General features: G+C 37.6%; 1 protein-coding gene across 1 annotated transcript in view; it reads left to right on the top strand.

Annotated features, from left to right (window-relative positions):
* The window catches only part of LOC109089605 (microtubule-associated serine/threonine-protein kinase 4-like), a 111,345-nt gene extending 101,956 nt beyond the window's left edge, over positions 1 to 9,389 (top strand). The window contains 7 exon segments of the mRNA XM_042750781.1: positions 310 to 507; positions 697 to 923; positions 1,122 to 1,244; positions 1,359 to 1,495; positions 2,168 to 2,203; positions 2,205 to 2,350; positions 2,573 to 9,389. Of these exon segments, the coding sequence (XP_042606715.1) occupies positions 310 to 507; positions 697 to 923; positions 1,122 to 1,244; positions 1,359 to 1,495; positions 2,168 to 2,203; positions 2,205 to 2,350; positions 2,573 to 6,546 (4,841 nt within the window). The 3' untranslated portion in view covers positions 6,547 to 9,389.
* Positions 9,390 to 15,365: the final 5,976 nt, after the last annotated feature.

Raw genomic sequence — 15,365 nt, 5'->3', positions numbered from 1 at the left:
AATTAATTTTCACATGGCATTGGTGTACATGCTGTACTATAAGCAGTAGAGTCCTGCAATGTATTACTGTATTTTATGTAGATTTTTTATTTTTGTACATTAAGTTTTTGCCAAGGTACAACTGACCCCCAGTTTAACTGAAAAAATGTGATTTGCTTGTGATCAAACAGATAGCAATAATATCTAATGGGTTTTGATTAGGTCAGAGGAACGTTAAAAATTGATTAAAAGAAAAATAATAAAAAATTATAATTAGTAATACGAAATAAGTACATTGCAAAAAAATTTTCTCTTCTTTTTTTTGAGTAGGCAGTTTCTCTGAGCACCTGGATCAGGCGCCCTCACAGGGAGATGGAGTGGACAGTCTGGACAGCTCCTGTAAGCCCTCCTCTGATACAGCCTCCTTCCTAACTGCTCCCAAACCTGAGGCCACAGAAAAACAGTGTGCAGTCAGCAAAGTCCCAAAATCAGTGTCCACCAGCGCCCTGTCACTCATGATTCCTGGAGGTGAGTGTACAGTATGTGTACTGTATATGAAAGAATATGTTGGGATATCTTTACATGCTGGACCAAGTGTTTGTTATTGTCCATGTCAGGTTTTTTTTTTTTTTTGAAAGGTGGTTACCTGCTGTAGCACAGTGCCAGTCAGCCAATTTATTAATATAAGATTCGACCTCTCTCCTTTGTTCCCCCCAGATGTTTTTGGTGTGTCACCATTAGCAAGCCCTATTTCTCCATACTCGCTGTCATCAGACCCATCCTCTAGAGACTCCTCCCCCAGCAGAGACTCCTCCCTCAGTGGTGTCATCTGTCGTCAGCCAATCATCATCCATAGCTCAGGGAAGAAGTTTGGCTTCACTCTGCGAGCGATCCGGGTCTACGCATGTGACAGTGATGTTTATACAGTATATCACATGGTCTGGGTAAGTGTGGCAGGGCTTTCCAGCACGCCACTATAGAACCTAACAGATGACAAAATGTATTCTCACTTCTCACTTAGAGAGAACGAGCTACAGATTTTTCATATCTCAGTTTACTGCATCACAGATAGTTAAGATATTGATGAAATCTTTCAAAATATGTATGATTTACTATTTGTATATTGCATTGTTTGAGAATAGAATGTAGAGGATGGTGGCCCTGCTCACAAGGCTGGTCTTAAGGCAGGAGATCTGATCACTCATGTGAATGGAGAAACAGTTCATGGGCTGCTTCACACTGAGGTGGTGGAACTATTGCTAAAGGTGCAAAAACCAACCAATGTTGCATCCACAACACTATTTTCACTGCATTTAAATTTGTATTAAGTGACACTTAAAAAATATATATTTTTTTTGTTTTGTTTTGTTTTTTTGCAGAGTGGAAGTAAAGTCACAATATCCACAACCCCTTTTGAAAACACTTCTATCAAAACTGGTCCAGCTAGAAGAAATAGTTACAGAAGCAAAATGGTGAGAAGAACCAAGAAGCCAAAGAAAGAGAAAACTCAAGAAAGGTAAGAAAACTAGAATATCGTTATTCTTGTCTAGTTCAGGTTTTACAAATGTTTATTTACATACATAGATTTGGATAAACTACATACGCCTTAGTAGCAAGATGCGCCCAGTGCCACTAGATGTAGCTGTTGCTGCATTGTTTTTAAATGTAAAATGTCTGTGTTCAGAAAGGTAAATTAGTGTACTTTCTGCTGCATGCTGTGTAGTATATACTGTATATTGCCTACTAATTTAAAGTATTTTTTTGAAATGGTAGGCAGTATTTATAACCATGTAAATTTTTTATCAGATGTTTATCTTAAAATATATATTGTCATATGACCTTATTATTGACAAGCTTAATTCAGCAAGTAGAATTCTTCTTGCAAAGAATCCTTTGTTATTTATTAGGGCTTATATATATATTTATATATATATATATATATATATATATATATATATATATATATATATATATATATATATATATATATATATATATATATATATATATTTTACATTTTGGGCATCTGATGAAATGAAGAAGAAAAAAAAAACTGAGAATAACTTTTGAAATTGCTTAACACAAATGTATGCATATTGTACACTGCAAAAGTAATATGATTAGCATGGTATGTCTTTTTGAATATTCCAATGTGTTTTTACATCAAAATCTTTTTCCTCCCCACCAGCCGCCCATCATTCAAAAAACTTTCCACCAAACAACCCCCCACCACTACAAACCAGCCGTAGTTTCACCTCGCTAAACCGCTCACTGTCTTCAGGAGAGAGTCTACCTGGATCTCCCACACACAGCCTCTCGCCACGCTCCCCAACAGCTGCCTTTCGCCCAACACCTGACTTCAACCAGTCAGGTGTGTCTTACATTAGTCAGACATAGTTCCTGATAAAAAAAGTATATATATATGTATTAATAATGTTGCCTGTCATGTGTCTCAGGGTGTAAATATATGCTGTTTTAGAGTTCTGTGAACTCCCTGTTCAGTCCAATAAGCAATCATGATATCTGAATGAAAGTAATTAAAGAAAAAAATGGCACTTATCTTAACATTTTAATGTTCCACTCATTCTTTCAGGTGGCAATTCATCACAGAGTAGCTCCCCCAGTTCCAGCACACCTAACTCACCAGCAGGCTCTGGCCACATCCGACCCAGCACTCTGCATGGCCTGGGTCCCAAACTACCTGGACGGTTACGTCAGGGTCGACGTAAATCCGCAGGGAGCATTCCCCTCTCACCATTGGCTCGCACACCCTCCCCGACCCCTCAGCCGACTTCTCCTCAGCGGCCCCCATCTCCCTTGCTGACTCACACTGTGGGAAACGCCAAAACTTCTCAGGCCTTTCCTGCCAAAATGCACTCACCCCCTACTATTGTGCGCCATATGGTGCGACCTAAAAGTGCAGAGCCTCCTCGGTCCCCGCTCTTGAAGCGAGTTCAATCCGAGGAGAAGCTTTCCCCCTCTTACGCTGGTGACAAAAAACATTTGTGCACCCGAAAGCACAGTTTGGAAGTCACCCAAGAGGAGTCTCAAGGGGAGGCCTCATCTAGAGGGGAGCATATCCCGCCATGCGTAGAGGAGAGCACTTCCTGTGAGCCACCCACTATTACCCGGGTGAGGCCTGCTGAGCAGGGTTGCCTGAAGCGTCCTGTCTCTCGCAAAGTTGGTCGACAGGAGTCAGTAGAGGAGCTAGACAGGGAGAAGCTGAAGGCTAAAGTGGTGGTGAAAAGGCAGGACTGGCCTGAGAGACGAGAGTCTTTGCAAAAACAAGACACCGTGCAAGATGTGGAAGGTGCTGCTGCTGAAGATAAGGATTGGAGTGTCCTTACACGTCCCAGTGTGAGACCCCAGGGTTCTGAATCTGGATCCCTGGACAAGTCTACAAATGCTACTTTGAAGGATGTCCTCTACAAAAAACTAAACCCAAGAGTCTGTGAGAGCATAGCTGAGTCTGTCACCTGTGGGGAATGTGTATCACTTTTAAGTGAGAATGTGAGGTTGCCTTCTTGTCAATCAGAGCGACAAATGTTGCGGTCAATGAAGGAAAGTAAACCAGAGAGAATAGATTTCAAAGCCTCCAACATGGAGTTTGCCAGAAAGAGACAATCCTTTGAGGATAGGGAGGAATCCTTGTGTCGAATATCATCTGGTGTTCATGAAAGCATTCATTTCAACACCACAAGGTCCAAAAGTCTTCAGCTGGATTCTGCGTTAGCTTTAGAACATGTTAAAGGGGGCATGTGCAACATCCATGCCACTTCTGAAACTTTGGCGCCTAAGCTTTTTAGTGGGAGAGGAGAAAGCGCAGTAGAAAAACTTCAGATGATTGCTTCTGATGGTCCTATCAGGAAGACCTCCTCTGAGTACAAATTGGAGGGACGGCTTGTGTCCTCTTTAAAACCACTAGAGGGCACCTTGGACATTGGTCTGCTTTCTGGGCCTCGGGTATCCAAGACTGACACATGTCTTTTCAAAATGGCAGAAAGCCATGGTGAAAGTACTTTGCTGGCGGAAGATCTATATGGAAAACAGAAAACCACAGAGAAACTGAAAAGTCAACATGCAGGGACTTCTGGGACACTTAACCATAAGGACAATGTGTATTTGAGCAGTAAAACCATCACAGAAGAGTCCATTTCCAATAAGGACTCTACAGTAAGTGCTGCTTGCAATGAGGCCTTGCATGATAGATGTAAATTTAATGATGGAATGAAGTTTCAGTTTACGGCCACCAAAGTGGAGTCCATAGACACAAGTGTGAAATCAGAGACAAGGCTAAAGACGACTCAGGAGATGAGAGCTGCACTACACAGTGCTCACTTTGCATGTGGGAAAACACCCTCCATCAGGGAAGTCAGCAATGAAGACCAGGAAGATGACATGGAAAATATAGAGGATACAATTCCCAAGCAAAATGAAACTCAGCAGACACAACCAGTCCTTCGTAAAACCAATCAACCGGATAAATTCCTAGTGTCTTCTGCTTCTGTTATTGCTCAACTCAACTCTGTCCAGCAAAACCCAGAAGCAAATTCTGGCAAAAATAATAGTAGGCTGAGCAAGACACCAACTAGTTCACACAGTTCAGCTATGTCTACTGAGAAGTATAGCATAAATAAAGACAAACCAGCCGATACAAAGACCACTGCAGTGATAAAGCAGATCTGTTCATCAGAAGGTGTTATGGACAATGCAGGTGCAACATCAAGCCCAACTGTGGCTACAACCAAGACTCTGATAGCTAGAAAGGATAGGGCTGGTAGCACCAAAGACTTTCTTGACATCAATCCAGAGCATCTTCAAGACTTGAAGGAAAGCAAAACATCTAGCAGAGTGAAAAGTTTAGACAAAAATGTGGAGTCTGCACTTAAAGACAGAACTGAAGGTGCGCCAACCTCAGCTGCTGACTCAGGGCAGGCTAAACCAGAGATATCCGTCAAAGAAACAGCAACCATCCCACAGAGTCTATCTTTAGCTTCCTCAGTCACAACATCCATTGTGTCTTCTGTCTCAGCACCAGCAGATGCACCTGAGAACCTTATTATTAAAAGCTCATTGTCTCACAAGTCTAACCTTCAAAGAAAAAGCACGTCATCTGCCATTGCTGCCCTGTTGGAAGACATGCCTGCTGCTGATTCAAAATCCCATGCCTGTGCAAGCACCACCCCACAACTTTCTGGGTTGGCTGAAGTAAAAACAACCAGTATCCAACCTCCAGAGTCTGATCAGACTTGTGCCAAAATTTCAAGCTCTGTTGACTTGGCAAATGGAGAGACAGCAAGTTTTTCCGTTCAACTCTCCAATCAAATCTCAGACAGAACACACAATTCCTGTGCATCAAGTGGTAGCAGAGAATTCAGTGTACAAACCCATCAGTCTCAGCAGGGCTTAAACAAAAAACAACATGTCGACAAAGTAAATCCGGAGGAGGCAAATACCCAATCCAGTTTAATGGCGAAAGATACTAAAAACCTGCCAGCATGTGAAGTCAAAACGGACTCAAGAGATAAAATGGCCACTAAAAAGGACTTCAGATGCAGTGTGAGTGAAAAGATTATCTGTGCCTCTAACACTTCAGTCAAAGCTGAAGTTTCAAATAGCTGTGAAAAGCAGGAAGCCATCATCAGAAGCCAAGTAAACACGTCAAAGGACATGGGTGCAAGCCCACCAAAGACTAGAAGTTGTGACACTTCAACAAAAGACACTGTGCATGTGCAGGCTGCTATTAAAACAGAAGAAAAACTGAAATTTAAGAGTGTCCTTGATGTACACACTGAGAAGGCCAATAAGCAAGTTATGGACATGTCCATTACAGAGAAAAGTCCAGCACAGACTGCAATAAAACAGATGCAACAGTCTGGTAGTGCTACATTAACACAAACCCCACTGAGTTTGAAAAACAAGCCCCGAGTAGACTCGCCGCTTGTTATGCAATCTATTGGGAAGGCAGCTGAAGATAAGAGAAAGCAGGAAAACATAGCACAGCTACAGCCCATTGTCAAAGACAACTTAGTAAAACCAAAGGAGCTAAGAGAGTCAGTCTTGTCTACGCCCAAATCTCAGCCTCACAAAGAGACCCACACTGGTTCTCGAGGTGGCTCCGTGCCGGTGTTGCCTGTACCAGCTGTTAAAATCCATGTGTCTAGTGGGCTTCCTCCTGGTAAGGGCAGCGCTGCTGTAGTTGAAATACTCGGACCTTCCTCAGAGGAGCAAGTGAAGTCCAGAGTTGACGTTCAAAGTTCAGAGTCTTTCAAGGGCTCCAGCACAAGTGATTCCATAGGGACAACTACTAGTACTGTTTCCAGTCCTGACCCTAAACATGCCTCAAGTGAGTCAAAGGTGAATGACAAACAGATTTCATCCAACCGAAAAGAGCAAGTGGAAAAGAAGAGAAGGGATACTCAAGATACACCGTCAGCACCCAAAACTAACCGCAAAGACTCGTCAAGAAGCATGCCTTTGGCAAAGGATAGTACTACTATTGAAAAAGATGTAGTCCGTTCTAAACAAACAAAAGATACGCCACGTGGTTCAACTTGTAAAAAGTGATGTATTGTATTGTAGTTGCCAAGTGTATTGAATTTTAAAAAGACTATGAGGATGTATATGTTTTGTTTATATGTAATATCATGAAGCCTTCCTATCTGAGGACCGGTGAAGCTGTTACTTTGGGTATTCATAAGAAACCTGAGATGAATTTGTTTGTTTGTGTTGTGATCTATAATGCTTTGTTAATAGTATGTCTAAAATAAGTGTAGGCTGAATGTTGACTTTTTTTGCTGCTGATTTGTGGTCTTTGATCTTGCAAAACACCAAAATTAGTCATTGTATTGTATGTGTGATGTAACGAGTGGCGTGTGCAATAACTGGGGAGAGATGGAGTGTTGATGCCTTTTTTAAGGATTTAATGAACTGTGCCAATCTAGGTTGAGTGTAATTGTACCAAACAAAAAGCACCTCAAATTCAGAGCTGAAGGTGCATGTTAACTGACTGTGTAAAAAAAAAAAAAAAAAAATTGCTTCACGCTTATTCGGGCTAGTTTTATCATGTATTATACTGGTTTTTGATGTATTTAAAAACCACTAGGAAAAATATATGTAGCAGTGGTGCTAATAATGTGGCTTACACTCTTCAAGCAGAACAGAATTTTTTTTTTTTTTTTTTTTTTTTTTTGGACCTTATCAGCAAAGTTTTGTTTTGGGTAGTGGTGCACAGAGGGAAATCACTTTGTCCTGTGCTTCTCACCTGGAACTATTTTATATTGGAATCATCTTATGGTTCTGGAATCGTAGTGGAAGGGGCCTTAAGAGTTTTTTGGGGGAAATATGACTTGCTGTTCTTAGCAGGTCATGGTGAAATTCACATTCCTTTCACGTACATTTCTAAGGATTCATTTTTATGCAATATATTGTAAATACAGCAGCATTAATTGTACAGAGGGGTCAGTTGAAAATGAGTGTTGTATGTTTTATATGTATATATTTTGTTATGTAATATGTTTGTATATTGTACTTAATGTTGGTCTCCTAGTGATGTTATCTGCTCAGTAATTGTGCTGATATAGAGTCGAGAGTCTGTCTAGCAGAATAATGATAGTCTCACTCTGAAATGAAGTGTACTTGAAGTTTCGATAAGGTATGTAGGGGTTAACCACATGCATTTTCAGATATGTACTTTAAGTGAGGCAGCAGAGTTGCTCTCCAAATGATTGTCATACTTGATGCCGCTAACAAGGAAATCATGCATTTACATAAAAACAGGGACAAGGCAGATGTAGCACATTATATAAAAGGCAAGTTTCAGAGACTGAAGGATTACCCCATGATTAAAGTTTGCTACTATGTAGATTATATACAATCTGTTTTTCAAAAAAAGACAAATCTCAAGCTGTTAAGGCTAACATTTGGCATACAGGAACGTGATGTATTTCCCCTGGTTTGGTTAAAAGGGCTTATACAGGGATAATCAAATGTGCTTTAGCAACACTTGTGGTATGGCAGGGCTTGTGATAAATGTCAGGAGTTTCACTGCATGTTCGTTCTTCATGTCCAATCAGTTTCTTACATTTTCATGTGCAAAGTACAACACTTACAAATGGGAATTGTGTAATACTTTATTAAATGCATTTGTGCTTTTAACATCTCTAGTCACGTAATAGGACTGCTAACCGCATTTCCTTTGAAACCTTTCAAAGCTCTCTTTCCTTTTTTAAAGGTTGTGTCCAAATGTTAAAAAGCATATTTGTCATTAGTTAAGCTTGTTTTGACCTTTAGGTAGTTGCATTGTGACCACTGATGGTTAGCATCAGAATGGAGAAGAGGACGAATCATTGTGTCTTTTGATAGTTGGTCTTAACTTTAAACCTGCTATAGCTCTGCTGGTATATACACATCACGCACCAATTAAAAGTAAAGCGACTGTGTATCTAGGCCAATTTCAGTATACTTTATATTGTGAAACATCTAGGCTATATTACAGTATGATATTGAAGTACTTGCAATTAATGTTTTAATGTAAACAGCATATATCTAAGCTAAACACAAATGTGCATAAGTAATTAAACAACGAAATGCACCATTTAAAGAGAATCTATATATATATATATATATATATATATATATATATATATATATATATATATATATATATATATATATATATATATATATATATATATATATATATATAAGATTGTAGAGATTTTAAAGTGTATTAGCAAACTGCAGTTTCTGTTCCTTATAGACTTTACAAATGTAGTTTAGGAGGTCTAAAGTGATACAAGGCATCTTAAGATTAAAAACAATGCTTATTGGGAATTTGGGGGAGACATTCTAAGCAAACATAATAGAAACCTTAATGATAAATTGTGAATGTTTTATAGGACATATCATTGTCTGTTCTAAAAATATAAATAGTAACCCCAGGCATTTATGTTGTTGGTGTTTCCTTTCCTTCTTCCCTTTTCTGACTATTAATGTTTGAATCCTTAAAGAAGCACATTAAATGTTTGTTTACAACTACTTCATGGATGTATATTTTGTACATTTTGTGTTATTTGCCAAGATCGATGTGTGTGCGCGTGTGTGAGTTCCTCCTAGAGGACACTTGCTGTTGAAGGCTGTTGGTGTGGAAGCCTAATTGTAGTCTTTCCAGTTCAGTATGTTCTTGCTTGTTTTTCTGGAGTTTTCTTTCCTCTCTATGTGTGAAAAGAGTGTTTATGTAGATGACTCTGCTTATCATTGTCTTTTAGGATCTGTGCAATAAGAGATGTGGTTTTGAGTTTTGTACATCACCCACAGAAAGCTCTATGGATGTCATAGATGTTGTCTACTATACAAATATTTATACTTCTAAAGTTGCATAATACTGAAAATAAAGCATGTCAAAATGACATTTTATTGCATTTTATTGTCTTTTTTACTAATACAGACCCAACCTGTGGTCTGCATTTGGAAGGAGACCAAAATTAAATCCCCATAAACATCAAAATCATTATCCAACATATACTTGCCAATTTTGATCTCCAACTTAAAGCAGATATTCATGTTACAGGTTTATGTGGTCTGCATTTGGAAGGAGACCAAACAAACTCTTCTAAATTTACAGTTGTGAACATCTTGAATATATTTTCTAATTCTCCTGACAAGGCAGAACATGGGAAATGTAATTATAATTGCACCTAGAATTATAACAAATACAAGTACACCTACAGGAAATTCACACTGCAGTTCGGCATCAATAATCCTTGTTCCTGTTGCATTACAAATGGTCTCCATTAAGTGTTTATATATATATATATATATATATATATATATATATATATATATATAGATATATATATATATATATATATATATAAAATATGTTTATTTATTTATTATTATTATCATTTATTTATTTATTTTTTACGGTTGATGAACTCAAAGTTGCTACAGTTGCATACCAGGGGATTGTAATATTTCCCAGATCCATAATAACACTTCCAACATCCACTGTCACAATAGCATAATCGGCCAAGTTAAGTTGGAGAAAATGCAGGGAGTAAAATCCAGAGGTGTTCGGTTTGAACAGTTTGTTTTCATTCAAGTCTACTTGCCTGAGATGTGTGAGACCTTTAAGCAAGTTCTCTTCTAAAGCAGTTATGTTGCATGAAGATAAAATGAGTGTTTCCAAAAGAAGGTTGTCTTTAAAGAGCTCCGACTGGGTAAGAACCCCTCCTTGAATGGTATTCCCCTTCAAATTGAGGAGTTGCAAGTTTCCTCAAACCTTTAAAGATGTGCATATTTGTCAGGCTGGTATTTGTCCAGGAAAGATTTAGAGTTTTGAGATTCTGTAGATTACTAAAATGTGAGCTGTCATTCAGAGTGTAGTATGAAGGCTGAAGTCCAAGTGCTCCAACTGTGGAGTTGCATTTGAGGGGCTTTGAACTCCAGAACATTTGTGAGCCATAGCTGAGATTGAGGAGCTTCAGTTCACTCAGACCAAACAGCTGCTCATTACAACAAGGTCCTCTGGGATTTACTGAACTGGGACTGCTGATCCAGCTCCTTCGGGATTCTGAGACACATATGGATTGGTTTCATACAATCCAAGGTTCAGTCTGTTACATTTAAGGCCTTCAAGCCCTTTCATTAGGGACGAGAAGTTCATCTTGCTAAGGCAGCCACTGAAATCAAGACTACTATAGTTCAGTGACTGAAATGCACCTGGTTCTATGTAGACAAAATCATTTTCTTTAAAGCTGATGCAAGATTATCTGATGGGATGTCTGATAGGCTTCGGATCTTTGACTGTGCAAGGCTTAGATATTTCAGCGCTAGGTTAGGTCCAGACAAAGCTCTTTCTGCGATGAACACAAGTGGGTTTCTAACTGGCATAAGGACCGCCAAGTCAGGCTGATGTTTAAAAATGTCTTCATACGTGAACGTGATGCCACATCTGTGAGTTACAGTTACAGGAAACATTAGATTCTCTGATGCACAATTTTACACAATTCATCTTGAAATACAAGTCATTTTGCTCAACTTGTCAGGACTAAATAATTCAAGCTTTTTAGCCTCTGAAAAGTCAAGTTGTATAGGGCAGGAAGATAGTTGAAGCTAAATTTCAAAATTTGGACAGAATTTGGTATCTGATCTGGAATGACTTGTAGGTCCATATCACTACAATCATAGCCATTAGGCATCTGAAAAAAAAAAAAAACCCTATTAAACCAAACATTAGTGTTACACTGAAAACTAAATAATATGTGAGGAATAATTGATGACGGGCCGTTATCATTCAACGGCCCGGAGTCAATTATTCCGCTTATACTATGGTTACCACATCTCAAGACATCGATCAGATGATATATTTAAAGGGATTTGTCTGGTTTTTGTATTTAAATCGCTATTGTGAGTAGGATTATTTCTTCCGCATCTCATCCAACGCCTCTTTTGCTTGTTCCAAAACTATATTTTAAAGCTGGTAATGGTGGCTTGAGCCGTAGATAGCATTCTTATGCAGTTATTAATGAAGTTATTAGAAAGACAGCAGGAGAGACAGAGATACCCTCAAAGAAACCAGTGTGCGTGGAAGGCTAAATTTTAGAAATCAAATATGTTGGGTCAAATTTGATTCAAAGATTTAGCATGCTGAACGGCCAAAGTTAAAGATGGTTTAAGGTTGAAGGTTTTTAAATGTAGTTCAAATCTGAAATAAAGCACTCTATTTAGTTGTTTTATTAAAAAAAAAAAAAAAAAAAAAAAAACAAGCAAACAAACAAAATCACATTATGTCACAAAGACTACTTCTAATATCCTACCAGAAACTATTTGTACTATTTTTCTTCTGTAAAACATTGCATCAGTTCATGAGACAGTTAAGCAATGTCACCACTGATTGTGTTTGGACTATTATATAAGTTGGTGAGACAAGATGCTAATATTTATGATCTGATTAAAATACTGTAGTAGAAGGGGGTGTGCCTTTATATTTGCTTTATACCATGCTCTGCTTGAATAGCCTATTCTGATTGGCTGGAAGATGTACACTTAAACTGTTGAATGCACAGGTAGTTTTGGTCAGTTTAATCACATTCTAAATTAATGTAATGACTATACTTCACACAACTGTCACTCGCACAGACGACCGTGAGGACAGTAACACACAATAACACAAAAACTTTGATAAAAAAAAAAAAAATGCATCAAATAAGAACCTCCATAATAATAAAACAGTTGTAAAAATGCACAAAATGTATAGACATATATAGTGTCGGCTATACTGTACATTACTAGGCCTAAGCCTTAATAACTTTGCTGGAACTGGGCACTGACTTGTGGCATCGTATTGGAACTGAGTACATGGCCAATCAATGTCCCTCACGAAGCCTTGCAATAGAAACAACTTTCCCGTGGGGGGTGCTATTCTCCTGTCTTTGCTCTCCTCTGTAATAGGGTGAAAACTTGTGATGTTGGTGGTTATGCAATCCTTACATCCAATTGAGAGATAAAGGCGACTCTCATTATAATGTAAGTATAAATAGAAATAAATCTTTTTCAGATTACAGTGTCTCAGTGGGGCCAGAGGATTACTCTATTTTCAAATCCAAATGTTAATACACGGGACATGACTCCAGATAGGATTTGATGACTTCCTGTATGTCTAATGTGGACCACCAATTGCTTTAATGGATTTGTATTGATATGTGCATTATATAATTGTAATGTATTTGACACAATTCATGTCTTTATGTTTTATCTTCACATATCTAATTTATATAATTGCTAATTTCTCTGTTCACATGTACAGTATTTGTCATATTTTTTTACTAGTTTACAAAACATCTACCTGGATGACTACTACTGTTTCATTACTAGTTAATCAAAAAGAGCTTCAAAGATATTCTTGCAGCAATACTGTTAAATAAGTGTGGATAGTCATTGTAAAAATAAAGGTTGAATATATCAGATGCCACAGAGTTACTAAGAATTTCAAGGAAGCTGAAAAAAGGGAACTGTGGAAATGATGCATTAATGATCATCTGCATTATGACGTTTGGCTCATAAGATCACTTGGTCAATATACATGGCAAAGTTTCAGCTAAAGTGGGGATTTTGCAAATTTCCCCATTTCATTTTGTTTAGTATCACATCATCTGATTTCAAGTATTGGGGAAAATAGTTGATTTGACCAAGAATGTGTCAGTAAAACTACATGAGTCTTAAAAAAACAACAACCATAATTTCCACCAAACTTGGAAATTGGAAATTCCATACAGTTATTTTTGCTACCGCAGTCTTTAGAAAATCAACTTACACAGTTTGAAGGTCCTTCAGTGGCTTCAGTGGTATTTTGTCCGAATCTAGCTGAATTATTTAATATATATGTGTGTGTGTGTAAGGTAACTTTTTTATTTGATTATTTATTTATTAGGCCTTTTTTATTTTTTGCCACGCATGCAGAGAATCGATATGTGTGTGTGTGTGTGTGTGTGTGTTGTGTGTGTGTGTGTGTGTGTGAAGTGTGTATATATATATATGTGTGTGTGTGTGTGTGTGTGTGTTTACATTAGGGCTGTCAAATGATTATATAAATATATATACTGTATATATATTATATATACTGTATATATAAATACACATATGCATGTATATATTTAAGAAAAATGTTTTGTTTATATATAAAATATTAATATAAATTATAGTTTATATAAAGATATACTTGTATATACATGTAATTGTTTTTAAATATATATATGTATTTTGTGTATATATATATATATATATATATATATATATATATATATATATATATATATATATATATATATATATATATATATATATATATATATATATATATACATAATAAATACACACACACACACACACACACACATATTTTGTAAACAAGGAAGTTCTTTTTACTTGACAACCACTTGTAAGATGCAGCCAACAAATGCAGTGAGCAGCAAATCACCCTCAACAGATGAAAGGACAGTATGACAAAGATATCGCTTTCCTCAGCTTAATTTCAAACTAATGTTTTATTGTGAATATGAGATTGATTTAAAGAATACTGTATCAGATGCAGGTCAACACTCTCATTCCATCCATCTCTCATAATACTCCACTCTACATAATACAGTGAGCTTTTAATTTAGTAATACAATAAGCTTTAAATGAAGCAACTTAACGTTCCTTTGTTACTAGTTCTAAAGTGGTGGTTTTGAATTAGTAACGGAGGTTTGGGTTCAGCTGTTAAATTGTCAAACTGAGATTTGAATCTGTGGTGGAAGGAAGTTCTACACAAAAGAGGGTTTTAAAGTCACTCTGTTGCTGTTTTTCTTACATATTTACACACTTGTGCCATCAAACTGTTGTATAAACGCAATATCACAATCATAGCCATGAGATATTGCTGTATATCGGCACACTGTGATTACCTGCGGCACTCAGCCTGCGTGAGTGTGATATTTCTCATACAGTATGTGTAAAATTGATGATAATGATGATTATACACAGTTCAGGAGAGTCATGTAAACTGAGCTACATAATACTCTTATGATTTTTAATTTTTTTTTTATATCAGTGAAACAAGAGCTTTTCCATTTTTCTTCTCAAACACTGAATCATTATCATGTGTATTATCGAATGCACATAACCTTTTGTCTTTTTCTATTTTGGTGGATGAGGCTCTAATTTGCTCAAAGTCATTATATTGCACATTTAATACACTTGTCACTACCCCTTTTTAATTCTAGGATTAATGCTGCCAGTAATAAAGGATTAGAAATAGAGAAAATCTGCCATGGCCACATGCTGAAGCATAATAGCACACTGAAATCCCACCCCTACATTGTGACACAGAAACAAAATTACTGGAGGACCTATTCAGCCCACCACCCACATCAGCTGTTCTCAGTCGTGATACTGCAGATGCACTTGTGCCCACTCGCAAATATTACTAAGCAGAAAAAAAAATCCTTCCTCCCAGACCATAATCCTCTTAGAGATTTTAATGCCCCCTGCTCTCCCTTCCTCTTGAAGCGAGCTTCAATGAAATGGGGCAGACAATTGCACTAGGTATTGAGGACAATTGTGGCAACTGTTGTAGCTGCATGAAATCAGATGTCTCGTACGAGTAGAGCGGCACACAAAGAGCAGACAGCAAACCTCCTCTGACCCAAATTGCTAAATTAGACATCAATGAATGACCCTTAATCTCACCCGACTAAATTGAAATCATTCTGACAGCCCCCTCAACAGAAGTGAATGCAGAAAGAAAGAGGAGGTCATTCCTCTCTTTCACCTTTTATTAACTGTTCATGTCATGCTTTATGTAACACTCCACCCTCCACTGTTCTTCAAATATGCACTTACAC

Source organism: Cyprinus carpio, chromosome B23 (genome assembly GCF_018340385.1).
Source record: "Cyprinus carpio isolate SPL01 chromosome B23, ASM1834038v1, whole genome shotgun sequence".
Lineage (NCBI taxonomy): Eukaryota > Metazoa > Chordata > Actinopteri > Cypriniformes > Cyprinidae > Cyprinus > Cyprinus carpio.
The sequence above is the reverse complement of the archived record's forward strand: the minus strand, read 5'-3'. Positions and strand labels throughout refer to the sequence as shown.